This window comes from Pteropus medius, unplaced genomic scaffold (assembly GCF_902729225.1).
Source record: "Pteropus medius unplaced genomic scaffold, Ma_sr-lr_union100, whole genome shotgun sequence".
In the NCBI taxonomy this organism is placed as follows: Eukaryota; Metazoa; Chordata; class Mammalia; order Chiroptera; family Pteropodidae; genus Pteropus; species Pteropus medius.
Window position 1 is genome coordinate 4,349,727 of NW_024349798.1, and position 26,188 is coordinate 4,375,914.

The window sequence follows — 26,188 nt, forward strand, 5'->3', positions numbered from 1 at the left end:
CCGGGGGCCCCGAGAGCGGGGAACTACAAGTCCCGGCGGGCGCAGCACCTGAGCACTTCCGGCTCGCTCGCCCTGTCCCTTTCTCGGCGGGTGACCGAGGGGCAAGATGAAGCTGGAGGGTAGCGCTGCAGCTCCCGGGCGGCCGCGGGCGGGTGAGTGTCCGCGCGGCTCGCCCGTCCCGGGGCTTGCGCCTTGGGAACGCGCTGTGGGACGGAGGGCGAGTGCTTTGGGGTCTGGCGAGGCGTCGGGCCTGGGGGGGCGGGGCTGAGACGGGCCGGAGTGTTCTCTCCTGTCCTTCTCTGCTTGTCAGCTAGTCCGTCGCTCGCTCCATTCTTCCTTTCTCTCTTTCCTAAATCATTCCTTCTTCCTGCGTTTGTTGAGCGCTATCAGGGTGCCCGGCACTGTTTTAGGTTCTGGGACACTGCGGAGAGCATGATCCCAGTTCCTGTAGGCTCTTCTATAAGATTTCTCACCCTCGCCACTGTTGACACTCCGCCCGAATCATTCTCTGCTAAGCCTTGTAAGACGTTGAGCAGCATCCCTGGTCTCCACCCACTAAATACTAGTAACCGTCCCCACCTCCGTTGTGACAACCAAAAATATCTTCAGGCATTTCTAAACGTCTTTTGGGAGACAAAATCTCTCCCTCTTTGAGAACCGGTGATCTGGACGGGAGTACGGGTTGACAGTACACAGACAAAATCATTAGGAATTGTGGTAGGTGCTATGAAAGAAACAGGGCGCTGAGAAAGAGAGTACTGGAGGCTCCCGAAAGGCTTGGCGTGGGGGAGACCTACAGAAAGCAGCCTGTCCTGGAAGTTGCTGGAAGAGCAGGCAGAGGGAGCAAGATGTGCAAAGGTCTGGGGTGAGAAAGAGCTTGGTGTCCACCAGTGAGCACTGGCAAAGTGGTAAGAGGAGAAGTGGATGAGGCCAGGCCAGGGTGGCAGGGAGGTTGTTGGAGTCAAGTACATTAGAGCCAGTATGAGATCTAAGTCTAGTAAGAGCTGCTGGTTGTGTGAGGAGGATGGACTGTGGGCTTCAGTGGGGGAAACAGGAGAGAGTGAGGAGGCTGGCCTGTGAGTAGAAAAGAGCAGAGCGGGGGCCTCATCTCCTATCACAGCATCTGGCTGTCTGGACCTGGTTGTCTTGAGCCAGGTCAGGGTGTTCAGCTGGGGCTGAGTCTGGGATCCTGCTGGATCCCTCCCTGCTCTGGGATGGGGTTAGGGAGAAAGGTGGGGTTCCAATCTACTTCGCTGCCTTCCTTGCTTAGAACTTCCTGCTGCCTAGCCTGATCTGCCCACCCTTTTCCCCATCCGTCAGCGTCCTCCAATGCAAACACAGGCTCCCTCTCCAGGGGCTCCCTTCACCAAGCATGTGGCCTTTCTCTTCCTCATTCCTTCTCTTTGGATCTCTCTCTTCCCACATCTCTTCCCTGAAGGCTCATGTGGCAGGCACAGCCTCTCTGTCATAAATCCCAACTTTCACTACTATGGGTATTCACATTTCTCTGTAGAAACCCCAGCCTCTGTGTCTCAAGGTTTCTATGTCCTATAGCTACACTATGTCCAGAAAGCCAGAACCTCCCTCTGAGGCGGGTGACCAGCTGGTAAGGAGGTGACCTGCTGGGAAGGAAGGGCCCAACCTGAGGGGTCCTGTGGAGTAACTCCCACTGTGTTGTGTCATGATCCTTCCGGAAATGAATGGAAGAGATCAATCAAGGTCTTCAGTATTGATTTAGGTGATACAGAAGCCTATGAAAAGTGCCTTTGGCAAGTGTAATGGAGCTTAGTACTCTCTGTCTGCCTCCCCCATCAGGCTCCTGGCTTCTTCAGGTCAGACTTACATTTAGCTGTCACGATGTTCCCTCTCTCTGGCATAGGGCCTGGTACACAATTGGTGTGAACCTTGGTCAGCTGGCTGGATAAAGTGATGAACAGTTTGAGAAGTGGAAGAAGATGTGGTTGAAAGGCCTGAGCTGATGGGTGGTTCCAGCCAGCCCGGACTCTGTGCCTTAGCTGCTCCCTGGTATAACTTGGCATGAGGCTGGCTTAAGTACATGGTGAGGCTTCTTGGTTTGCTGGTGGCAATGGAGAAAGGGCTTTGATCATCCTACATATGACTTCTCACTGGCTAGATATACCTAGGACAGCCCCTTAGCCTTCATTTACAGCTCTCAAAAAGGAGCTGCTGTTGGTGAAGCTTTTGCTGTTTACTCATGTCATCTCTCACAGTTTCTTCTAGATGTGAATATATCTACTCCATTTTGTGAGTGAGAAATTGAGGCCCAGGTGGACAAGCAACTTGCCCCAAATCACACAGCTATTAAGTGGCAGAAGTGAGATTTGAACACAGGTCTGTCTGGGTCTGCCACCTGTGGCCTTGACAAAATATTCTATTCCATCTTTATAATGGACTCCTGAAGGGTTCAGTGTAAAGCATATGTATGAAGTGCCAGCGCACACCCAGCCCTGGGAGGTGTCAGCATGTGACTTGCTCTGAACCTGGATCCCCATGGGCTTGGCCTAACTAGTGGATGGGCACCTAGGACTCCACCAGGGGACTCTTGACTTTTGACAGATACCCTGTGTCCCTTGTGCACCTGGGCAGAAGAGATGTGGTTGCTCCCTGAAGAAGCATGGAGTCTCCAGGCGGGAGAAGGTGGGCTGTCTGAAAGCCTTGGTGCAGGGGGAACCCTGTGGGAGGGTACCAGGTGGAAGGAGCAGCCTGGCAAGAATCTAGGACTGAAGGAATGTGAGAAGGAATGGTGATGCATGTGCCTCAAGGCTGTGGGGTGGACAGTAGAGTGGGCCGGGCCAGATCTATGCCTTCTATGCTGCCAGTGCACCCCCAATGACTTTGGCCTGGAGATTCTGTGTACCTCCCCAACTTATGCAAGGAAGTGAGAAGGAGGAAGCCAGGGAGATAGAAGTCATATGGAGTGGTGAGGAAATGGCTGAGGGGGCCTGGAGGTATACACTGGGCCCGGGCACTACCCATCACATGGCTCTTGGGCAGAGGTCCAGGACTTGTTTCCACAAGTTTAGACTCATGGATTTGAGACAGACAGGATCAATGCTTGCCAGTGCTGCCCCTGCAGCCAGCCTGGGCTGAGCACTGTATTGGAGGGTGTGAGCAGGAAAAAGTAATCTCTGCAGTGAGATGGGTTGACAAACGCCACCTCTTCCAACAACACTCTCTTCCTAGTCTGGATCTGGATGTCCCCTAGGCTGGTCCAGGTCTCTACTCCCTACATGGCTGTCAGGTGTGGGAAAGAAAAGACTGGAAGTTGGAGGCTGGCCCCAAGGGGCAGGTGTGGAAGTGAAGGCTTTTGCATTGCCAAGTGGGGGTTAGAGCTGGGCCAGTCTAGCAGGAGGGAGGGCAGAAAATTGTCAACTAGAGCAAGCATCCTGCCTGAGGGTCTGGCCTCTCTCAAACTTCTCTCTAACAGAAGAGCCAGTGGACTCTGGAGAGGCTGGACCTAGATGGGGACTGGGCAGGGATGCAGTGGAGCAGAGCTCTGGGGAGAGGAGGCCACAGCAGGTGTCTAGTTGGGCAGCCTCGAGGCCTCCGTGGAGTTGGGGCTGCGTGTGCAGAGAGAAGGAGGGTGAGGTGAGGGCAGAGGCCCAGACTAGGTGCTGGGAGGGAAGGGAAGCTGGGAAGGCCTCAGACCAGGGCCTCCTGGGTACTGCGGGGATCCCCAAGGTCACACCCTATCTGTTTGGGGTGTAAAAGATGTGCTAAAGGAACACCAGGGAATAACTGAGAAGTGTATGTGGCTTTCTATGGCAACCAGATCTGTTTCTGTAGGATTTGGCAGCTTAGTCTGGGTTTGAGCCAGGGGGCCCTGGGGTAGGAGCTGACCCAGAGGCTGGGCCCGGAACTCTGGCCACAGTCTAGCTAGCTAGCCACCCAAAGCTCTGGGGTGTCTGGGCAGAGGTGTCTGGAGCTACCTATACTCTTCCATGGGGCAGTCAGCACTTGACAGGGTTTCCAGGGCACACCTACCCCCTCGCTGGCTCAGCTGTTTTGGAGACCTGATCACATCCTTTGCCTGGGGCTGCCAGAAGAGCTGCCTCGAGGTGGGGCTTGGCCCTGGTGGGGACCTGCATTAGGTCACCCCACTGTCCTTGACTCCAGCAGGGCCAGCCTGGGCTGCCCACTCCACTGGTTGCCAGCCACAGGGACCCTGTGGGCAGGGACCTTGGCCAAACCAGACTCACACCCCCTCTAAGTGCTTCTCAAAGGAAAAAGGAGAGGGCAGCAGATCCTGGGCTCCCTGCAGGGGGTAGACTGGGGAGGGGTTCTCAAGGAGCTTGCCTGCCCTCCCTCACAGGCTGCTCAGAGAGGGGGCTGGTGGGGGCTTTCCTGAAGAGGGGCTGGAGCATTGCAGGCAGCTTTGTGGTTCCTTATTGGACAGCAAGGGCACTTAAAGGGCCCTGCAAGCCCCTTGGACATGGACATGGGTAGACAAGGAACCCTGGGTCCCTCTTCTGGAGCTCTCCCCTGAGCTCTCCCCTGGAGGCCTCTGGCAACAGACAGGGTGGGGACTTGGCAGGGAGTTCCAAGGGAGCTGAAGGGAAAGCTCTTTCTTACCCTCTCTGCCCCCATCCAAGATTTCCCTAGCCCACCCAGGTGGAGGCTTTTCCCAGTTTGAGAGACACCAGGCCCTCGGGCAGGATTCTTGCTCTAGTTGACAACTTCCTGCCTCTCTGAGATCCTCAGGTTAACTGTGGGGTGGGGAAAGAGGCCTACTGCCCTGGAGGGCTAGGGCACAGCCCCAAGACAGCTGGGCGCAGCATCCCTATAGCTGAGGTTTCGGCCTGCAGGGCCAGAGGATACCATACTGGAAAAGACTGTTATTGCAAAACGCAGCCCCTGGGGGACCAGCTGAGGGCGGGCTGAGAGTATCTTGCTCAATTCCGAGATGCTTAGTAAGCAGTCACTGTGTTCTGGGCTGGGTGGGGCACACAGATTGGGGGTGCTAGACTGTAGCCTGGGGTCCCGCCCACCTCGGGTCCCTGGTTTAGGCTGCACACTGAACCCGTGTGAACTGGAAACGATTCCCTCCCTCCTTCCCTGGCTCAGCTTGGCTCATGGGCCAGTCTTGTAGGTCCTCCATCAGGTTGGGTGTCAGAGCTGCCCAGGCCTGGCCACTATTTACCACCTAAGACTTTCTGGCCGATTTGCATGTTGCCCTGCGGACACTGCATGCCTTTCTGTTTACTTCACTTCAGAGCAAGAGACAGCCAGAGGCCTGCTCTCCCAGATTGCAGTGACGGGCACTCTGGCTCTAGGGCATGTGGGACCCATGGAGGCTGGCCATGGTCCCAGGGGGAGTGCTTGCTGGGGTCCTGGCCTCAGATCACGGGCACTGCTCACTGGAGCCGGCAGCTGCGTCCTTGGCCCTGGGAGCTGGTAGTGGAAGGAGCAGATGGATTGTAAGATGCGGGTCAGTGTCGACCAGCTTCCTCCCGGTGACCTACCCCTCACCCTCTTCCCTGCCCTGTGGTGCTAAGACAGGAGCCAACTTTGGGTTTTCCAAGATGGGAGAGCCTTTCTTGCCAGTTAGGTCCTGGATCTCCTGCTTTGGGCTGTCTGGGCCTTCCGCTGCCGGCCAGGCCTCCTTGCTCCAAGCAGGGTAGCCCCCAAGACTTCCTGCTTAGTATAGGGATCAGCAATGGCCCTGGAGGTAGAGCTTCCAGATATGTCACATTCATACCTCTGTCCACGGACCTAGCACTGCCCATTTTCAGGAGACCTGCCTCTCCCCAAGAGGACAAGCCACCAGAGAGCCTGGTCTGGGGCATAGAGCCAAGCCTCTTGAGTCACAGCAAGGGGAGTGGTGGACAGGAGCGGGGAGGCTTTGGCCAAATTCTTGGAACCTCCTATCTAGCTGGACCTGCAGGATAGTTAGAGCATGGGAATGAGGTGGTGGTGCCTGGTGGCAGTGCCAGTTGCAGAGCCTGAGAGCCATCCCACTGAGGCCTGAGTTGTGAAGGTTGGGAGGGTGGCATCGCTAGTGGCACTTGAAGGAGCAGCTGGGGAGAGGGACAAGGAGACAGCAGGAACAGCAGGCAACTCAGGAGCATAGTATAGGGACACAGGGCTCAGGAACCAGTCCCTCCCTGCAGACCAGTAGGCTGAGTTGGAGGACCACTGGGTGGACCCCAAGTCACTCTGTATGGCCATGGTATGTGTGTGGGGGCCGACATTGCCAGATGGCCCAGGTCAGGAGGGCTTGATGGAGAAAGTGCTAGAACCAGCTAGACTGTGCAGTTGCCCTCCATGCTGTACCTACCTTGGGTGGGGGCAGAGAGCATCTCCTGCCTTTTCCCAGGGCCAGAGGCTCAGCAGCCTTCCACCCAGAGCTCTTCTCAGTCCGGTGGGGCCCCAAACCACAGCGTGGGAACCCACCTCCCATACCACCACTGGGAACAAGATGAGCCTGCCCTCCCTCCTCTGGCCAACTCCACTGTATGGGCAGACTGGGCTTTTGGCTACAGAGTGCTGCGGGTCCTGACAGTGGGAAGACCACTCTGTAGGGGTGCCTGCTGATAGGGCCACCAGGAGGTGGGTGCTGTCTGGCAGTAGAGCAGCTCTCCTTGCTGTTCTCAGTGTCTAATCTCTTCCCTCTCCTGTAGGCACTCCCGGGCCACCCCAGCCCCTCTTCTGTGGGTGGAATGTTTGGAAGCCTGGGATGATTTGCCCTATGCCTTCTCCTTGCCACCCAGCTTACGAACCTTGAGTCACACTGTTAAGGGGCATCTTTTGTTCCCCGGATGGGTGTTGTGCAGAGGAGTCAGTTCCTCTCTCTTGGCCCCTCCTCCCCTTGCCCAGAAGGAGCTTGTTCTGTGTGATGAGGCTCATGGGGAGTCAGGCTCCAGGTACATCACCCAGCAGGTTCTCTGGGGCGTGGCCAGGGTCTTGGCCATCCTGCAGATTGGGGTTGGCCTGGTCCTGACCTGTCTTGGCAGGAAATAGGCATGAAGCTTGGTCATGCTGTGTGCCCACCTGTGGCCTCAGGGAAATTTGGCTGTCAGACCCAGAGGTGCAGACAGAACATGGATGGGGGCAGGGGGAGAGGGGGTGGCTCTCCACCTTTGGGGCAGAACTTGGTGGGCTTTTCTGAAGGGTTAAGCCTTGGAAGTAAAACTGAGTGCCAGCTGCCTGCCCATACCCAGGGCCTCCTCTCTTTCTCAGGCCTATCACACCTGGGACAGGAAGGAAAGGGACTTTGTGGACCTATCCTTGTTGGTATTGGTGATGGAGAGAGGCAAAAGTGTGTCCCATGGTGGACTGTGCAGAGTAGGCCTGCTGTGTAGAGCGGCCCCTGCCAGCTGACAGGCTTGGCCATCATCTCTAAAGCCCCCCTTTGTGCTCCATTCACAGGGGACGCTGCCCGAGGACCCTAGATGCCTCTCTAGAGCATGAGCTCAGGCAAGAGCGCCCGCTACAACCGCTTCTCTGGAGGGCCTACCAATCTTCACACTCCAGACGTTGCCACTGGGGTAAGAGGCACCTCGTGGGAAAGGGTCTGCTTTTTGAGCATACCCCTCAAGCCCACAGCCTCCCAGCAGGGCTTTCAGAATAGTCCCCTTCCTACGTGGAGGTTGTGTTGGCAGGCTGTGATATGTGTGTGGATGGTGTGTTTGTGTATACGTGCACATGGGTGTGTTAGACGAAAGTGTGTCAGTGCATGTCCACATGTGTCCATATCGTCTCTAGAGTCAAAGTCAAGTCTCATCCATTCTCTCCCTAGACCAGAATGGAAACAACCTTTGGGCCCGCTTTTTCGGCTGTCACCACTATCACAAAAGGTGAGCCTGCGAGCCCAAGCTAGCTCAGCTGGGCATAATCTGAGCATCCTTAACTCCACCAGAGCCTGTGGGGCCCTTCTTGATGGGGTTGGGAGCAGGAGCTGGAATTGGAGAGTGGACAGCTTGGCTTAGGCCCCCACACCCCAGCTGGGCAGGAGTCAGCTGTCCTGCTCCTTCTGGCTCTGCTTTTGCCACTGTGTCTTCCCCAACCCCAGTATTCCCTTGCCCCTTCTTCCTTCCGTCACCTCTCCAGGGAAGGATGCCCTGACTTCTCCAGCACCCCATATACACCTGTCCTTTGTCACTGCGACCCCTGCTCATCCCTGCCCCAGGCTCCTAGCAGCCTCCAAAGTCAGGCTCAGGGACTGTACTGGCATGGATAGAGAATAAGATGTGCTCACTGGATCCTTTCTCGAGTTTGGTCCCACGGCTGTGGCTCCAGTGTTGTGTGTTCAATGAGGTTATAAAGAACTAGCACACGAGGGCACGATCTCCTTCCCAAAGGGCATGGATCCTCTCCTGTCAGGGCCTGTGTTCTGGGGGTGGTTTGTTCTTTACCTTTTTGGCAGTGGGCCCTCATAGAAGCACATCAGCTGCTAATTGGTTTTTTAATTGCTTTTCCATGGTTTTTCTGGATATACATGGTAGCACGGTCACGGGGCTACTGTGTATACCTGTTCACTGTGTATACCAGCTTCTTTTTGCCACTGGGTGACCCTCCTAGGGGCTCTGAAAGAGCCCTCTTTTCTTCTTAGATTTTTTTTTTTTTTTTTTGCTGAGGAAAAAGAAAATAAGCATCACCCCTAATCTACCCATCTAATTCCTTAATTCCTCATCTGCCTTTAGAGATGGCATGGCCCTATCACGGCAGTCAAAAGCTCCTGGCCAGTGAATGACAGGGGCCTATCTTGCCCTTGTCCCACTCAGTGACTCCCCTCAGTAGCAGGGATGGGTCAGAACTGGGTATGAACAGCTGCCTTTCCTGGCCCCTCTCATTGCAGATAGGGAAACTGAGGCCTAGTCACAGGGCAGCCAATTGAAGCATAGATCATAAATCTAGGCCTTTAGGACCGGTTGTTGTGACATCTGGGCCTGGCTGGGGCCTGAGGCCAGTGGCAGCCACTCCAGAAGACCCCTCCTGCCTGGGGGTGTTAGGGCTTAGCACTGGGACTGTCCAGGGCAGGCTGAAACCTGTGGCAGAGCTCCAAGCACTGGGTAGGTCTGGGGAGGCCACCTGAACCCCATTCACACTTGTGCTCTCTCTATCAGCCTCAGCCCTGGAGAGGGCTGAGAGCTAGTGACAGTCCATAGAGCAAGTTAGGGCTCTCACTGGGGGCATGGGGCCAGGTCAGGTTGTGCCCTGCTCAGGCACTCGCTGGGCACGGGGTGTTCCCAGCTGCCCCCAAGCCCAGCCTCAGCCAATTTGCCCTCAAGTCCAGAAGGAGGCAGTGGGAGCGGGCAGGGGCAAAGAGGCTTCCTGGAGAGGATTAGCCCAATGTCCAGCCCAGTCTCTGACCCTGCCTAGCTCACTACCTGCCATGGTAGGTCAGGCTTCCCCACCTTACCCCTAGCCCCACACTCAAGGCATCCCGGTTCTCTTTTCTTGGCAGCCGATGGGACCAGCACATACAAACAGCACCGCAGGACGCCCTCCTCCTCCAGCACCCTTGCCTACTCCCCTCGGGATGAGGAGGACAGCATGGTAGGTCTGGGCCATGTTCACCCCTCCCGAGCCCACAGGAGCCTCCTCCCATGCCCTCCCTTCCAGGGCCAAGTCCCGGGAGGAGCTGATGGTGGGAGGCTCAGCCTCGAGGAGCCCTGAGCTATGATCTGCAGTGGGAAGTGAGCTGGTGTGAGAGAGAAGGCTAGCATGTGCAGACACTCTAAGGTCTGAGCATTGAGGCTGGATTGCATGGGAGAGGTGGCCAGCAGGTGTGGTGTCTTTGGCTCTACCTTGAGTGGGTGGGAGCCACAGAAAGTTCAGTCTGCAGTATAATAAGATCAGATCCCCATTTTTTAAGGTCCTGTGCTGCTGAGTAGAGGATGAAGGGTGGGTTGCCAGGTAGAGGCAGGAGGCCTGGGAAGGGGCTTCTTATGAGAGAGACAGGCCCCAGCAGATGGAGAAAGGTGGACAGGTTTAAGCTGGGGGGTCAGCGAAGGAGGGCCTGCAAGGCCCGTGCTAACTGCGGGGGAGCTGGGGAGTTTCCTGCTGCTGGCTCTGCAGAGTGAGGAAGGCGTTCAGGGCAGAGCGGAGGCTAGCTGTTGGTGCCCAGACCATGTGGCCAGGGTCACAATGGACATTCCCTGCCTGTCACTGGGCTCTGGGCCTGCCTGGGGAAGCAAGAACTGGCCTGGCTGGGGAGGGGGCCACAGGCATGCTCAGACCCTCCCACTGCTGACCTGTCCTGTGCCCTACTTCTGTTTTCCTTTGGTGGCAGCCCTGCCAGACTTCACTGGTTCTCACGTCCTCCCAGCCTCCCAGGACCTAAGGCTTCTCATTCTGGGCTGCCAGGCCTTTGTTTCCTATTTAAGAAGAAAAAGACAGTGTTTTTAATTATTTGAACAAACACACTCTTGTGCCAGGCTCTTTACTAGGCCCTCTGTAAGGACAAGGCACATAACGTGCTCTGCTCCCTTCGGCTCTACGTGCTTCAGTCTCCACAACCTCTGACCTGCCCACCGGAATATGGCTGGGATCAGAAGGCCCACCCTCCTGCTGGGCCGTCCCAGGAAGCAAATTCCCTGTTTCTGTGGTTTCTGTGATCTTGGCCCTTGGTGGCTTGAAGGAGGTGGAAATGTGCTGAGGGCCCTGAGGCCATGACCATCTGGACACTCTCTTCCTTGGCCACTGGGCCCCTGCAGGCTATCCCTCTGCCTGTGCTGGGTGGCTGGCAGCATTAGCCCCCTGGCTTAAAGGGGCAAGTAGGCAGGGGAAAGCAGAGCCAAGCCAGGCCTGCCTTGCTTGGCCTAGCTCCCATCTGGACCTGCTCTTGCCCTCTGGTTTCCACTGTTGCCCATGGGGATGGTTTGACTCACTTCCTCTGACTTTCCCCTCTTGTTTCTCACGTGGCGTTTCCATGCAAACTTGCCACTTGGGACACTGTGAAGGGAGGTGGGCACAGCGCTGATGAGGGAGGTGCCTTTTGTGGGCACAGAGGACACAGGGATCTCACTGACTTTGCTTGGGGAAGCGGGGCCCTGGAACTCACGGGGCCTCTGCACAGAGCTGGCACTGTCTGGCCCAGCCTCCCTCTGCTCCTGGTAGACCCCCTACCCTTGGCAGTGGTAAGGGGATCAGTCCAACAGCCCCCACACCCATGGAGGCTGAGACAGAAGCAGCTGGGCCCCAGAGCAGCCAGGACCAGGAGGGGCCTGTGGGCTGGGTGTGGAGGCAAGAGGTTTGCGGCTCATAAATGAGGCTTCTGAGAGGGAGGGGAGTGTGGGAGCAGTGGCTCTTGAAGGATCTCTTTTGGAAGATTCTAGGCTTGAGGGTAGGAAGGGATAGCCTCCTACCTCAGGTCTCCCCCAAATCCTTATCTTTGATAGCTTAGGCAAAGGCAGGCACCCATAGCTGTCCCTTCTACACTCAGAACCTGGCCAGGGTCCAGTGGGGTCCCCGCCTTCCCTGGGATCCTTACTGCCTGGCTCAGTGTCCCTGGTCAGGGAGGCCAGGCAGGCAGCTGAGCTTAATGGGCACTTGGAGTCCCACAACCTGTCCCAGACAGCCTTCTATTCCTTTCCCTCCAGCAGTCCAGGGGCCGCTGCCGCTTCAGGATTGGCTGGTGGAGGTGCCCCCTCTGCAGCCTACATTCCCTCACGGGAAGCAGGAAGTAGGCCTAGCGTGTCCTCGTAGAATTGAATAGCAGGAAGTCTCTCCATTTACACAAAGAAAGTTGGCAGATGAGAGCGGGCGGCCCAACAGGGCCAGGACCACTGGGCAGGAGGGGGCCTGGGCATTGCATGGCTCCTCACGCACACACCACGGCCCCTGCAGGCTGAGTGAGTGCCCACTAAGACAGGGTGGTCCTGGGGGGCCCAGTGTCCTCTGTGTGCACAGGGGTTCAGCCCCGCCCTCCCTGCTGGCTGACTGGTGCCTGTCTCCATGCTGCAGCCCCCCATCAGCACCCCGCGCCGCTCCGACTCAGCCATCTCTGTCCGCTCCCTACACTCCGAGTCCAGCATGTCCCTGCGCTCCACGTTCTCGCTGCCCGAGGAAGAGGAGGAGCCGGTAGGTGTGGTGGCCATGGGGTGGGCTCAGCGCAGAGGACTCTTAAGGGACCTTCACTGTACTGTGGCAGTGGGAAGGCCACTTTCCTCTCAGGCACAGTGAGGAGGTGATCAGGCCTGATCAGGGCCCCTCCATCCCCTTTAGTCCATAAGGACCCCAGGCCAGGTTCCCGAGGCATGTTCTTCCCACTCCCACACCCCAGGGGCTGACCAGGGACCAGCATTGGGAACCGAAGGTGGGACCTGTGCTGTGCCCTTTCTAGTCACCATCTCCGGTAGACAGTAGGCGCTGCCAGGCTGAGGGGTCCTCCCTGCTTGGGCCCCCTCAAGCTCAGGCCCAGCCCTAAGCCTCAGCAGGCTACTCTTGGGACATGCCCCAGCTGAAGTGGCAGCTCTGCTGAGATGGCAGCTCAGGCCTGCAAGGGGAGGGGTTGGGTGTCTTGGTTGTCCGCCACCCATGCCAACACCCCTGGGTCCCACCTTCACTTGCTCTGCCTGGTTCTAGGAGCCGCTGGTGTTCGCCGAGCAGCCCTCAGTGAAGCTGTGCTGCCAGCTCTGCTGCAGTGTATTCAAGGACCCTGTGATCACCACGTGTGGGGTAAGGCCGCTTGTCCCCTCCTCGACCTCTGCACCACTGTGGGGCTGGGTGGGCTGCCAGCCCCTTCCATGTGGAGCCTGGACCTTGGTCACAGGCATGGTCTGGTTGCCCAGCAGGTGCCCTCTGCAGTGGGCATTGGGTGGGGGTGACTGCGGCCATGCCCCAAGTTAGCCTGTTGTCTCCACAGCACACATTCTGTCGAAGATGCGCCTTGAAGTCAGGTAGGGCCTTCCCAGACCCAGGCCTGGACACCTTGTTCCCCAGCTGGGAGTGAAGCCTCTCCAGGGAGGTCCCGGCACAGGCCCAGCACTGATCGTGCCCCTGGCTGCGCAGCGGTTTCTCCGCAGTCCTGTGCACAGCATCTCTGCAGCGGGTGGTGGTGGCCCCAGGGCTCACTCGGGCCCGGTTTAGGACACTGACGGGCGGAGCAGTAAGACCTACAACTTGAGGGATCCTGGGCTCTGCACCTGCTCTCCCTGTTGGAGGCTGCCTTCACTATCAAGGCTGCCACCTCAAAGTCTTGGGCCTTAGAGGCCAGCAGGGTGCCCCTACCAGGCCCTCTTGCTCTGTCCCCAGCCCCATGGCCCTGTCCCAGACTTCTGGGTCAGCTGAGAAGCCTCCGCTTATCTAGTGGTTATTCTTGGCCTAGCTGTGCACCCCTTCCTGTCCTGGGTACCTCAGAGAGACAGGTAGATGGGTGGATCAAGTGCCTGATAGAGGCTCAGCCCACCTAGCTGGGGGAGCAGGTTCCAGGCTACGCTCACCAGGGAATAGTCTAAACCACTCACCCCCAACACACACACACACATACACACACACACTCACTCACTCACTCACCCACCCCCTTGGCCACAGTGCCCTGAACAGGGCTGCCAGGAGAGAGGGTTGCTGGGCGGGCCATGGGGTCAGCATGCCCTCCCCTCCAGAAAAGTGTCCTGTGGACAATGCCAAGCTGACGGTGGTGGTGAACAACATTGCGGTGGCCGAGCAGATTGGGGAGCTCTCCATCCACTGCAGGCACGGCTGTCGGGCAGCAGGGGTTGGGAAGCCCACCGTCTTTGAGGTGGATCCCCGCGGGTGCCCCTTCACCATCAAGCTCAGTGCCAGGAAGTAAGTACCTCCCTTGTCTTCTAACTCCCCATCACCCCAGGGTGCTAAAAACAATGCCTCTGGGGACTCAGCCTATTCTGTCTCACCTCTCATAGGGACCACGAGAGCAGCTGTGACTACAGGCCTGTTCGGTGCCCCAATAATCCCAGCTGCCCGCCCCTCCTCAAGATGAACCTGGAGGCCCACCTCAAGGAGTGCGAGCACATCAAGTGTCCCCACTCAGAAATGCGGAGGAGTGGAAGTAGAGTGGGTGCGGGGTGGGGGGCTGTCCCCGGGTGGGAGTGGGTGGGCAAGAGGGTGGGCAGGTTGGCCTGGGCTGGCATTCACAGTCCCTCCTTCAGCAAACCTTTGTTGAGATCCACCTGTGTGCTGGGTGCTGGGGAGACAGCCAGGGTCTCTGGGGAGACGGATCTTAGCAGGAGCCACACCGTCGACTATGTAATTACAAACTGAGGTACAGGTGCCGCGAAAGAGACCCGAGCCCCATGGGAACACAGAGGGGATGGAACACTTGGGGAGTTGGGGGTGGTCAGGGAAGTTGTGAGCTGAGAACTAACGCATGGGTGGGCATGAGCTGGGTAAAGACCAGAGCAAGGGCTTCCGGCAGCTGGACTGGCAGGGGTGGACTTGAGCAAAGGGCCAGTGTTGGGAGCAGAGGGGAGGTGAGGGTGGGAAAGGAGGCAGGCCGATGAGGGGTGTGGAGGAGCCCTTGAAGAGCTTTGAGCAGGAGCCCAGTGATTGGATATCCCTTGCAAAGTGGCCCACTGGGTGCTGGGTACTGGTGGGAGCAGGATGGATGCTTGGGCATGCAGGCGTGGAGAGGATGGTAGCCTACCTAAGGTGCAGTGGGCACAAAAGTGGGAATCGAGAGATTCGTGGGATTGGGGAGGCAAAGGGAAGGGTCCTGCTGGGCAGGCAGGTGAACAGAGGAGCAGGCAGCCATCCTGTCCCTCCAGGTGCACATTCATTGGCAACCAGGACACATATGAGACGCACCTGGAGACCTGCCGCTTTGAGGGCCTGAAGGAATTTCTGCAGCAGACGGATGACCGCTTCCATGAGATGCACGTGGCGTTGGCCCAGAAGGACCAGGAGATTGCCTTCCTGCGCTCCATGCTGGGCAAGCTCTCAGAGAAGATTGACCAGCTGGAGAAGAGCTTGGAGCTCAAGTTCGGTGAGGGCCCAGCCCAGAGGGGGCAGGGAGGTTCAGCCCCTCCTCTTGGTCCCTGACACCCTCTCATGTCCTGGATGAAAACCAGATGTCCTGGATGAAAACCAGAGCAAGCTCAGCGAGGACCTCATGGAGTTCCGGAGGGATGCGTCCATGTTGAACGTGAGTGGGTGAAGGACAGATGCAGAAAGGTTGGGTGGGGTGGGGGACACAGGACTGTCCTTCAGCTTGGGCCCCAGCAAGAGGCTTGCCCTGCTCAAGATTAGGTATCTGCTGGGGAGGGCTGCTGCTGTACCTGTCCAGCCCCAGCCCAGCTCAGGCCAGCGGGCAGGGGACTGTGGAGCCACAGCCATCATGCCCTCCGTTCTTGGCCTTGCAGGATGAGCTGTCCCATATCAATGCACGGCTGAACATGGGCATCCTAGGATGTGAGTATAGGCCCACTGTCACTCCCACCACTGTCACCAAGGCCCCCCCAGGTCCCTCACCAGCTCCTCCTGTCTCTGCAGCCTATGACCCGCAGCAGATCTTCAAATGCAAAGGAACCTTCGTGGGCCACCAGGGCCCTGTCTGGTGTCTCTGCGTTTACTCCATGGGAGACCTGCTCTTCAGCGGCTCCTCTGACAAGACCATCAAGGTGGGCAGGGTCTTGCCTAGGGAGCTCTGCAGCCTGGCAGGGTGAGGGTGGGTACTGCACACCAGCTCTGCCAGCTACCTTCTGCCCATGCATAGGGCTTCCTCCCATGGGCAGGGCTTTCTCCTTGAGGATGGCTTGCTTCCTCATTCCCACCATGCCACCCCAGCACCAGGCTGATCCTGCTGGGACCCACCCTAACCCTGGTCTCTGCAGGTATGGGACACGTGTACCACCTACAAGTGCCAGAAGACGCTGGAGGGCCATGATGGCATTGTGCTGGCACTCTGCATTCAGGGGTGAGTGCAGGCGCATGTGCACCCACTGACCACAGGGTCCATGTAGAGCCAAAGATAAGAGACCCTGTGCCGCTGCCCTGTGGGCTGTGAGCTCAAGCTTGTGTGGCCACATATGTCATGTGGCTGTGTGTGCCCCTCCTGTGAAGCACTCTCGACCTTGGGCAGAGCTGGGTCTCTGGGTGGTGGCATATGGGCCCTCCATCTCTGATGTACATTAGCAAAGTATAGCCCTGGTGTGCTTCAGGCAGTCAGAAGACAGAGGTGGAACATCAGAGAGCAGAGGCAGGAGCTCAGCTATCTCTGGCTTGAGCACAGCTTGGGAACAGGACTATGGAGCAGCCAGCTCAACCACCCCCTTACCCCCAGGGTGTTCCCTTCTAGACCTTCTCTCCTGTCTTGTGTCATGAGACGTTGTGTCGTGGGCATCAGTGTGTGTGTATATGTTTATGTGTGAGAAAGTGAGATGTTCATGCACAGGAAGCAGCAGCTTCCCTGCCAGCAGCGCTAACGAGATAATTACCTCCCAGCTCAGCTGCCAGATGCTTGCCAGGCAGGCACAAGGGTTTGGGCTTCCACTTTTAAGGTCCCCTCACTGAGACTGGAATACTGAAGCTGGGCTCAAAGAAGCAGCAGCAGCCCTGGCACTGGCCCAAACTGCTGGTTCCTAGTGGCCCGTGCTACCTTGGCCTGTAAGGCAGTGTGAGAATGGTGGCTTTTCCCACCCTGACACCTTGGCTTTGTTTCCCCAGATGCAAGCTCTACAGCGGCTCAGCAGACTGCACGATCATCGTGAGTGGGGCCTGTGGGAGGGGACAGGCTGCATCAGTATCTGGGAGCCCTAGGCATACTGTGCTCCTGGGGCCTGGGCTTATAGAGTGGCAGGGCTGGTGCGTGAGGTTTCCTGTCCTCCCTCCCATCAGGTGTGGGACATCCAGAACCTGCAGAAGGTGAACACGATCCGGGCCCATGACAACCCAGTGTGCACACTGGTCTCCTCGCACAACATGCTCTTCAGTGGCTCCCTGAAGGCCATCAAGGTCAGGCAAGGCTGTGTGCATGCATGTGAGGGCATCGGGGTGCTAGATGCCTGGCTGTCTAGCCCATGCTCACAGCCATCCTCACAGGTCTGGGACATTGTGGGCACTGAGCTGAAGCTGAAGAAGGAGCTCACGGGCCTCAATCACTGGGTGCGGGCCCTGGTGGCTGCCCAGAGCTACCTGTACAGTGGCTCCTACCAGACAATCAAGGTACCCCTGTGCCACACTCCCAGTGGCAGGGCCCCTCCCTGTTCTTGAGGGTTGTATCTGCCCTGCCCTTGTTCTTGCCAGGCCAGGGAGATCCTTACATACACCCTGGGTGGGGAGTAGGCTGCCCACTGTGTCTGGAGCCCCAGAGGGCGTGATACTGAGGCACCTGGCCTGGGACCAAGTGGCCTGTGATTGCCCATAGATCTGGGACATTCGAACCCTCGACTGCATCCATGTCCTGCAGACATCTGGTGGCAGTGTGTACTCTATTGCTGTGACGAATCACCACATTGTCTGTGGCACCTATGAGAACCTCATCCACGTAAGGGCGGATGCCTAGGGGCACGGTCTGACTGTGGGTCCCTGTCCAACCCTTTCTGTATCTCTGACCTGCCTGTGCCATCACCTCAGGTGTGGGACATCGAGTCCAAGGAGCAGGTACGGACCCTGACAGGCCACGTTGGCACCGTGTATGCCCTGGCAGTCATCTCGACGCCAGACCAGACCAAAGTCTTCAGCGCATCCTATGATCGATCTCTCAGGGTGTGTGCTGGCCTGGTAACAGTGGAAGGCTCAGGGTTGTGGCCAGGCCTAGGCAGGTCCTCACATCCCATGTGCCCTCAGGTTTGGAGTATGGACAACATGATCTGCACACAGACCCTGCTGCGTCACCAAGGCAGTGTAACAGCTCTGGCTGTGTCCCGGGGCCGGCTCTTCTCGGGGGCTGTGGACAGCACTGTGAAGGTCAGTGCTGTGGCTCAGGCCATCCAAAGGGGCTGCCTGCACAAGTGGATCAGGGGTTGGGGGGCGAGGAGCCAGCAGCCCTGGGTGGGTGACAGTGGAGGGCAGGTATGGGTGGCAGGTGGTGTTAGGGCAGGATGGCCCAAGGGGCACCTGAAATAGAGCCCTTCCTCTGCAGGTTTGGACTTGCTAGCAGAATCCAGGCCAGGTTTTGGCTTCTTCTGGGCCTGCCCTAGGACTATCCAAGCCAGGCTGGCCACATGGGTCTCTGCCCACCCACTAGGGACAGGCAGGCAGGCTTAGCTGGCCAGGCAGTGCTCTCCCCCCGCCTTGCGCCCTGCGAGCCTCCCTCTGCCTGGCTCTGTCATCACTGCTGCCAGGATGGTGCCAAGCCCCTCTATCGACACTCCAGGTATAATGCTTACCTGGGCCACCCTCCGTCCCCACCCGATGGACTTTGGGGCCTTTTTACTCACCTTTTCTACTGTTTTTAGACTGTACATAGATTTGATTACTTCTTCCTTGAAATAAAAGCTGCACAGACTGTGGCTATGAGTGGAGACAGTCCTGGGATAAGGGAGAAGCCACCCAAGAACACTGGTGTGCCCAGGCACCAGCAGCCAGTGGGAGGGTGAGGAGAGCCACACAGGAGCTCCTGTTGTCTGTCAACCCCAGGATGTAGCCCTCTCAGTGACTTCCCCTCCCTGCCAGGAACAGGCTAGCCCACCACTCTCCCCAACACCCTCAAAAAGTGAGCCAGGCAGCTCCATTTTCTGCTGTTTATTGACAGCTGACAAGAGCTCCCTGCCCAGACCCCCCTCCCCACCTGCTGGAGCCCCAGCCTGGGTCACCCACTGAAAGGTCAGGTAGATGGCCAGGTGCTGGCTATCCACTAGGGGAAGCATAATGGCATGACAGCTGGATGGGGCCTCACATGCCCAGACGCCACCTTGGCTGACCCCCTCCACCCACCCACATCACAATCGCTGGTTTTCGGCATTTTTAAATTTTTTTTTTAAGAAATGTCAGAAGTTGTGCCCAACACACGTGGATCAGCAAACACAATAGAGGCCAGTCAGTACTTTTTGGAGGGGCGAGGGAAGAGGAAAGAGAGGGTGAGAACGACCACACGACACAGCCTTGGACCACGAGCAGAAGCATCCATGGGAACTCGAGTAGGGGTGGGCTGGCCGCCTGCTGTGGGCCTGGGGAGGGAGGGTCAGGCACACCCTCACACAGCCTGGCATGCATGTCCTGCGCCCACTGCTGACACCCAGCTGTGCCCATGTATTCACTCTGTGCACACAGCTCCCCGAAGCCCAAGCTGACCCTCTCATCAGCACCTCCTAGAGAGGAGGGAGCCTTCCCCACAGTCTCCAGGGCATGGAGGACACAGCCCAGCAGCAAGGCACATCCTTCGAGTTCTTCAGACATAGAGAAGTTAGGAGAGAGGGCAGAGGAGGCCCTGGTGGAGCACAGACCCCTCCCCAGACCCCAGCTTCCTGTTTGTGCTACTGGGCCTAGGGTCTTGTATGGAGGGAAGGAAGGAAGGACAGACAGTGGCCGGGGCCTCTAACAGCTTTTGTCGAGCAAGACTCCAGTGTCCTTGCAGTTGGTAAATGGTTTCTATAGAATCAATAATATTTTTTCTTTTAAATATATATTTGTTAAAGTTATACCTTTTTGTTTCTCTGGGGAAATCTGCCTCAGCTCATTCCCAATAAATTAATACTCTTGATAGCTTATATTCTGGGGGTTACAGTGGAGCAGGGGGCCTGACCCCAGCCCCTTGTGCTATGCCAGAGTGGCTGGCAGAGGTTCCTAATGGGCAGTTCTATGCTGGGCATAGGCCTGTGCTCTACCACAGATTGGGGAGGGGGCTACAGTGGCTGCTCCCCTCCCACTATCCCCAGGGCAGGCCCAGCCTGGACTTAGGGCAGGAAAGCCAGGGGCTGCCCCTCCTTTACACACAGTGGGCAGAGCCTGGTGGTGGGTGGGCAGGTGGCCCAGCAGTTATTGCACAGGGAGCAGCAGACAGGGATGGGCACCCACAGGGCTGCAGCATCTGTCCAGAGCCCTTGGGTCTCCTGACCAGGCAGTCCTCCAGGCTGGGCGTCCTGCCTGGGCCCTGGGGGCAGGAGTTGTGCTTGTGCAGAGGCTGGGCCGCATGACCCGCCCCGGCCTCATGGCCGCGGGCGTCTGCCGGGCTGTCCCCTGCACCTGCCCTGCCCCCCCGCCCCCGCCTGTGCCCGCCGCCCTGTTCGCTTGCGCCTCGCCCAGAGGTGCCCATCCTGAGGTAAAGGTCAGTGTGCGGGCCAGAGCCTGAGCGGACCCAACATGGGCCGCGTCACTCCAGCATGGCGTCCAGCTGGTCCGCCAGATCATCGAACATGCTGCCGATGTCGTCCAGGATGCTGCCCGTGCTCTTCTCTTCCGCGGCCGAGGGGCTGGGGGCGGGCGCATCGTGAGTGGGGTGGGATGGGTGGGGCCAGCAAAGAACACCCACCCGGATCTCGCTCTAAGCCCCACCCTACCAGGGGCCATGCCCAGCTTAAGCAAACTGTGTGGGCGTGGCCATCAGAAGACCACGCCCCCTAGGTATGGGCCCCGCCCCGCCCTCGATTCCAGTCTGTGCATATCAGCCTCAGAACGACCTAGGGTGGAGTGTAAACCCTGCCCATGTCTGCCCTGCCGGCACAGGTAGCGTAGAGAGGAGACAGCTTCAGATCACACCCCCAAGATATTGGCCACGCCTCTCACACTACCCTAAACGGAGCACAGCCGCCTATGAGTTTGCATGGGCTGGCAGACACCTACCACGTTGGACCCCACCCCTCACAGTAAGGGTCAGACCTGAGCCTACAACCCAAAAGTATCGGTCACGCTCCTTCCTGCAGGACTCCGCCTCAGCCCGCGCACAGCATCTTCAGAAGTACCCGCCCAGTCCCTTTCCACACCCACGCCAGCCCCCACCCTGCACCTACCGTAGGCCTTGCGTGTCTTCCTGCCGTATCTTTTCTTCTACAGCTTGCAGCGCCGCCGCCAGGCACGCGCTTGTCTCCTCCAGCTTCTGCCGGGCGCTGTCTACAGGCGAGGCGCCGTCAGGCGCAGCGGGGGACACGGCGGCGGCGGTGGCGGCAGCGGCGGCGGCGGCAGAGGCGCGCGGTGGTTTGGCGGGCACATGCAGCGCGGGCGCGCTGGGGGACGGGGGCTTGGCGGGGCTGGAGCTCAGCGAGGGCGGTGTGCTAGCTGGCTTGGCAAGGGCGGCTGGCGGCTGACGCGCCGGCGAGGGCGTGGGCGTGGGCGACGGGCTGGCGCTGCCTGACGGTAGCCCTGCCGCGACCTTGACCGGTTTGGGCGCCGTGGGCGGCGGCGGCGGCTTGGGAGACACAGGCGGCGGCGTGCTGTGGGCACGCTTCACCTCTGCGGAGAGGAGGAGATTCGCACGGCAGTGGGAGGCCGCACTGACCATGCTGGCACAAGCCCTGCCGCAGCTCTCCGCCAAGCACCCAGGAACCGAGATACAGCCTTCAGCACTGCTGTGGGTTCCGGCCGCAGCCCTCGCTGCCCCTCCGCCCCGCCCCTGCCCCAAGTTATCCGCGACCGCCAAGGGGCGCGCTTTCCCGTGCAAACCTTTTCAAACCCTGCCCTGTGTGCCCCACCTTTATCCCCCTCCAGGTGTAACTGCTGCAGCCATTGGCCCTTCCGTTGCTTGACTGCCACAGGGCCTTTGCATCTCTGATCTGTCTGCCTGGAATGCTTTCCTCTCCTTTCTGTGCTGGGGTCACTCGGCTGGGTCAGAGTTCTCCCTCTACTGGTGTTACTATTTATGGGGTTCTGTGCCGCCTTCACTGAGCAACGTGAGGACTAGCCACCATCCTCCCAACTCTGGGCTGACAGAGTTGTCCTATGGGTGGATGGATGGATGAAAGGGCCTGAGGACACTTTCCCACCCCACTCTACCTGGCTCTCATCAAATCCTCTCAGACTTTGGAGTGGGGAAGTAGGGTGGAGGCCCTTCCCCAGCTAGCTCCCTCACCTACCTGGACTGCTGGGACCTGGCAGTGGCACCTTCTTGGAGGCAGGTGTGGGCGACCCGTGGATCTTCGGCACCGGCTGAGCCAGGACAGGCTTGGGAGAGACAGGTGGCTTGGCTGGCTTCCGGGCATCACTGTCTGGTGGGGGCAGTGGGGGCAAGTGCATCAGGTCGGAGGGGGGGGGCTGGGTGGGTGGTGGTGGTGGGGGCAGCTCCAGGGGCCCAGCCTGCTCAGAGGCTGGTCGGCGGCGCACAGTGCCTGTGCCATTCTGGTACACAGACAGTGGTGGGGGTGGCTCGAGACCTGCCTCCCGCTCCTTGGCCTTGGGCCGGCGCTTGACTGTGTCGGACTCAGTCAGGATGAACTTGATGTTCTCCTGCTGGCTCTGCTTGGCTCGGATGCGCCTCTTGAGTGTGGCACTGGCTTCCACCCGGGCCAGGGGCGGGCCCTCCCCACTCGCCTCACCTTTGGCTGGACCTCGGGGCCGCTGCCGGGCGGTGCCTTCCTCCACAAAGTGGCTGTGATCTGCAGACCCCACTGGTTCCCCAGGCCCTCGGCGGGCAGTGGCCAGAAGTCCTGTGACGGGCCCACTGAGCGTACGGCGCCGGTTTACCACCTCACCATCAGGCCCAATGGCCTCCTTGTGCTTCACTGAGGCCAACGCTGTGGCTACCCGGCCTGGCTCTGGGCTGGCAGGGCGAGGTGTGGGGTGTCCCTCAGGGGGCCTACGGGCTGCCCGGCCCCCACCCCCAATGGATGACAGTTCAAGCATGGCTGCAATGCTCTTCACACTGCCGGCACTGCCCGTGTCCACACTACCAGCCAGGTCACTAGCCCGCCGGCGTTGTGCCCGGACCCCCAGCCGGCCATTCTCGGTCCCAGACCCCTCAGTCTCAGCATCTGGTGCCGACTCATCAGCCAAGTTGGCACTGGCCATGGCTGAGCTAGAGCGCTTCGGTGGGGGTGGTGGGGGCCCCTTCTTTCGGGGCCGCACAGCGAAGGACTGGCTGCGGTTGACATTCTTGTCAGCGTTGGCAGGTGCCCGCACAGAGTGGCTTCGGCCCACACGCCGCTGGACTGTGGCATAGGGTCCCACAGCAGCTGGGACCAGCAGCTCGTCACGCTCTGGCTCACTGTCAGATGCTGCATAACGATTCAGGCTGTGGGCGCGCTTCTTGGGCCGCCCTGGCTCCACATCGGCCTCAGGGGGCAGGCATAGCATGGGCACAGGTGTGGGCACAGGTGCAGGTACAGGCCCCGGAGCAGCTGGCCCTGACTCACTTTCCACGGGCTGGGGCAGCACATAGGCAAAGCCACGGTGTGTAGGTGACTGAGGCAGCGAGCGGGGTGACATGGGTCGTTCTGTTGGTGGCAGCAACTGCGGGGTGGGCTTCACCTTGGCCGTGGCTGGGGCTGGACCATGAGTCCCCCCTGGGGCCTGGGGGGAACCTGGCCGGGCTTTAGTGGGAGTCTGGGGGGGCGTAAAGGGGCTGGCACCTGTTGGAAGGACCTGTCGTGGCTTGCCGGGCACTGGGGGCACACTGGCCCGTTTGACACTGTGGCCGTGGCGGCTGGGCCGAGCCTCCTTGGGTGGAGTGCCAGGGGCTGCCCCCTCATCCAGCAGGTACTCCTGGCTTCGTGACATGGGGCTGCCAGGCCCAGGGGGTCCATCACCCAACAGCTCCTGAGAGCTGCTCATGTGCCGTGCCCGCCCACCCAGGCTGGGCTCCTGACGCATGGAAGCCCTTGGGGTGGGCGGCAGGTGGTTGGAGGGTTTTTCAGCAGTGGCGGTGGCAGCCCCTTCTGCTGGGCCAGTCATGGCAGCCTGTAGCTCACCACTGAGCTCACTGTCCTGGAAGGTGGTCATCTTAGGAGACTGGCAGTCAGCTGGGGCAGGCTCAGGTGGGGGCGGCGACTCAATAGCCATCACTTCAAGTGACTGTGGTGCCTTCCGGCGCAGGGGTCCCCCCTCATACTTGGCGTACTCTGCCTTCTGCAGCTCTGCCAGTTTCCTCACTGCCAGCATCAGCTTCTTCTGGTGTCCTGAGAGGGGCACGGAGCAAGTAAGGCCAGGGAGGGTGGCAAGGACCAGGAGGCGATGGGGGCCGGGGCCTCACCCAGCTTGGTGATTCCAATCTCCTGCAGGTCCTCCCAGGTGATGTCAGTGATGAAGTCAATGTTCTCGTAGCCGTTGTCCACCAGTACCTTATAATACTGGGCTAGGCCGATCATGGACAGCCACACGGCCAGGTTAGCCTATGGGGCAGGGGACACAGAGGGCAGCCAGAGTTGGCTGCTCACAGCCTGCCTGCTGCTTGAATCGGCCAGGCGAGGGGCATTGGGCCAGCCCGGCACAGAGAGACATAGGACAAAATGACAGGCCAGAGGTGTCAGCTTTGGAGACAGAAGCCCCAGGCCAGCTCATACACACATGAAAACACACACACACACATGGGGCGACCTTATCTTCAGAACAGTTTGGGGGAGAGGGAAGAAGGCACTTCCTCGCCTGCACAGGCAGCCATGGAGACAACACCCGGTAGACACATCCCACACGTCATGGACAGACACAGCATCATCAAACAGATATACATGTACACGCACATCCTGCATCCCAGCCATACACGGGCACTGACACCCCTCTGTGTCACGCTCACACCCTCTCACCATTTCCCCACTTGCATCAGGCAAAGTCACATGTCCACATCACACGTGTGTGCAAATACCCATGATGGTCTTCACCCAGAACCTCCCAGTGGCTTCCTGAATGGCATCCACCTGTCCACACTCCCAGCTGGACATCAGTAACGCACCAACACACAACATACTTGGTCACCCCTTCGGTTCATAAAGCTAAGTGAGGCCCAGACATTCTTGCTAGGAGGACCTCTGAGCTGCTGACTGAAGGGGGCAAAGCAGGGTGGATGAGCATGAACTGGCTTGTCCCCGACGCACAGCCCTGGGGGCTTTTGGTGGCCATGGCATCTCCCCCATTGATGGATGGGGAACCACAGCTTGGCAAGAGGACCAGAGAGGCAACATTGATGCAACAGGCCCTGGGGCCACCTTGTCCTGGCTCAGAATCTGTCCCACCACCTGGGTGCCTATTGTAACAGTGTGGCCTGTGGTCGGTGTAGGTGTCAGCCGTCAGTGTAGCCAGCACATGCAGTTGAATGTGTGGGTGTGTGCATGCAGTCATCAATGGGCACCTTGAATATATTTAGGGTATGTGTGCTGTCTGTGTACATGAATCATGCTCACACACATCTTCCCCACATGTACCTGGGTCTGTGCAAACACATCTCATCAATCTGGGCCCCTCTGTGGTGTCTGAGTGGGTATGCAATGAACAGCATTGCAGAGGTGCCAGGTGTCCCTGTGTGCTGCCTGAGTGTGGAGGAGGTCTTTGCAAAAGCATATAGTGAAGATGGGAAACTCTCCCCTCACCCTGAAGGCCCTCACGGATTATCTCCCTGCCTTACGGAGGCTGGCCTCAGTGCCTGTGATGGACAGAGGCCATCCAGGCTGGTCACTGTTGGGGGACATCCTCTGCTCTCCTCTCACTGGAGCCCCGGAGGACAGGGAGGGCTGTAGCCAGGGAGTCAGTCTGTCTGTCTGCCCATCCGGGGCCTGGCCACCAGGGCGCAGAGGGCCTTACGGGTTTGTGCTCAGGCAGCCAGTCAGGAATGCTCAGGCTGCTGATCTCTGCCGTGATCTTCTTCCGATGGCCTGGCTTGGTGACCCCAATGGCTGTGAGGTCCTAAGTAGAGGAGAGGCCCTTTAGCTGGAGGCTGGGGGCCTATTTCTGGATCATGGCTGGCGGCCAGCCTTCAGGGAGCTTACCTCAGGGGTCATACGGCTGATGGTGGGCAGGTCATAGCCAGCGCTGAGGAAATTGGGTGCATACAGCTGTAGCTGGAACGTGGCGAGCCACTGGCTAACAGCCTCAGCGCTCTGGAAGACACAAGGCACCCGCTGCAGGCCCGCCCAACCACCCACCCACCCGCCAGGCTCGCACCCAGCCACTGAGGTGCCTCCTTCTCTGTGCAAGCTCAGTCTGGTGTCCGCTGGTCCTTCTGTGGCTAGGTCAGCCTGGCACCAGTGCTCCCTCCTCACTCTGTGGTCCTGGATGCCGCCGTCTTGAGCATCGCCCAGCATTGCAGCCTCCTTCCGTGATCTCCACCAAGAGGGTCCAGCTGCCCTGACTTCCCCCTCCCCTCAATCCTGCACCAGGGACACCTTGCAGTGTGGCCCCATGGGAGGGGCTTTGGGAATGGGGCCTCAGTGCTGCTGCTCACTCCCTGGAA

The 26,188-nt window shown here is 58.9% G+C and overlaps 2 protein-coding genes across 9 annotated transcripts in view; one reads left to right on the plus strand and one right to left on the minus strand.

Moving 5' to 3' along the window:
* On the plus strand, positions 1–19,520 carry TRAF7 (TNF receptor associated factor 7). 3 transcript variants are annotated; one of them, XM_039884996.1, is made up of 21 exons: positions 1–152; positions 7,390–7,508; positions 7,760–7,817; positions 9,428–9,519; positions 11,929–12,045; positions 12,550–12,642; positions 12,830–12,863; positions 13,569–13,752; positions 13,848–14,009; positions 14,709–14,926; positions 15,012–15,085; positions 15,303–15,351; positions 15,433–15,560; positions 15,774–15,856; positions 16,606–16,645; positions 16,777–16,893; positions 16,981–17,103; positions 17,306–17,425; positions 17,515–17,646; positions 17,728–17,847; positions 18,007–19,520. In XM_039884996.1, exons 2-21 carry the CDS (start codon positions 7,428–7,430, stop codon positions 18,145–18,147), a joined length of 2,166 nt encoding a protein of 721 aa, XP_039740930.1. In that variant the 5' UTR covers positions 1–152; positions 7,390–7,427; the 3' UTR covers positions 18,148–19,520. The 3 variants fall into 3 exon arrangements, with proteins under 3 accessions (XP_039740930.1, XP_039740927.1, XP_039740928.1); XM_039884993.1 differs by having other exon boundaries at positions 13,848–13,970; positions 14,703–14,926; XM_039884994.1 differs by having other exon boundaries at positions 13,848–13,970; positions 14,703–14,926; positions 18,023–19,520.
* CASKIN1 (CASK interacting protein 1) overlaps positions 18,610–26,188 on the minus strand; it is a 26,109-nt gene continuing 18,530 nt past the window's right edge. For 3 of the 6 annotated variants that reach the window (XM_039884987.1, XM_039884983.1, XM_039884982.1), the window contains 6 exons: positions 25,725–25,835; positions 25,540–25,641; positions 23,999–24,137; positions 21,888–23,924; positions 20,829–21,267; positions 18,610–20,291 (listed from right to left, as the gene is read on the minus strand). In XM_039884987.1, the coding sequence (XP_039740921.1) occupies positions 20,192–20,291; positions 20,829–21,267; positions 21,888–23,924; positions 23,999–24,137; positions 25,540–25,641; positions 25,725–25,835 (2,928 nt within the window). In that variant the 3' untranslated portion in view covers positions 18,610–20,191. The remainder of the gene's footprint in view (positions 20,292–20,828; positions 21,268–21,887; positions 23,925–23,998; positions 24,138–25,539; positions 25,642–25,724; positions 25,836–26,188) is intronic. The other 3 variants (XM_039884984.1, XM_039884986.1, XM_039884988.1) reach the window with 2 other exon arrangements.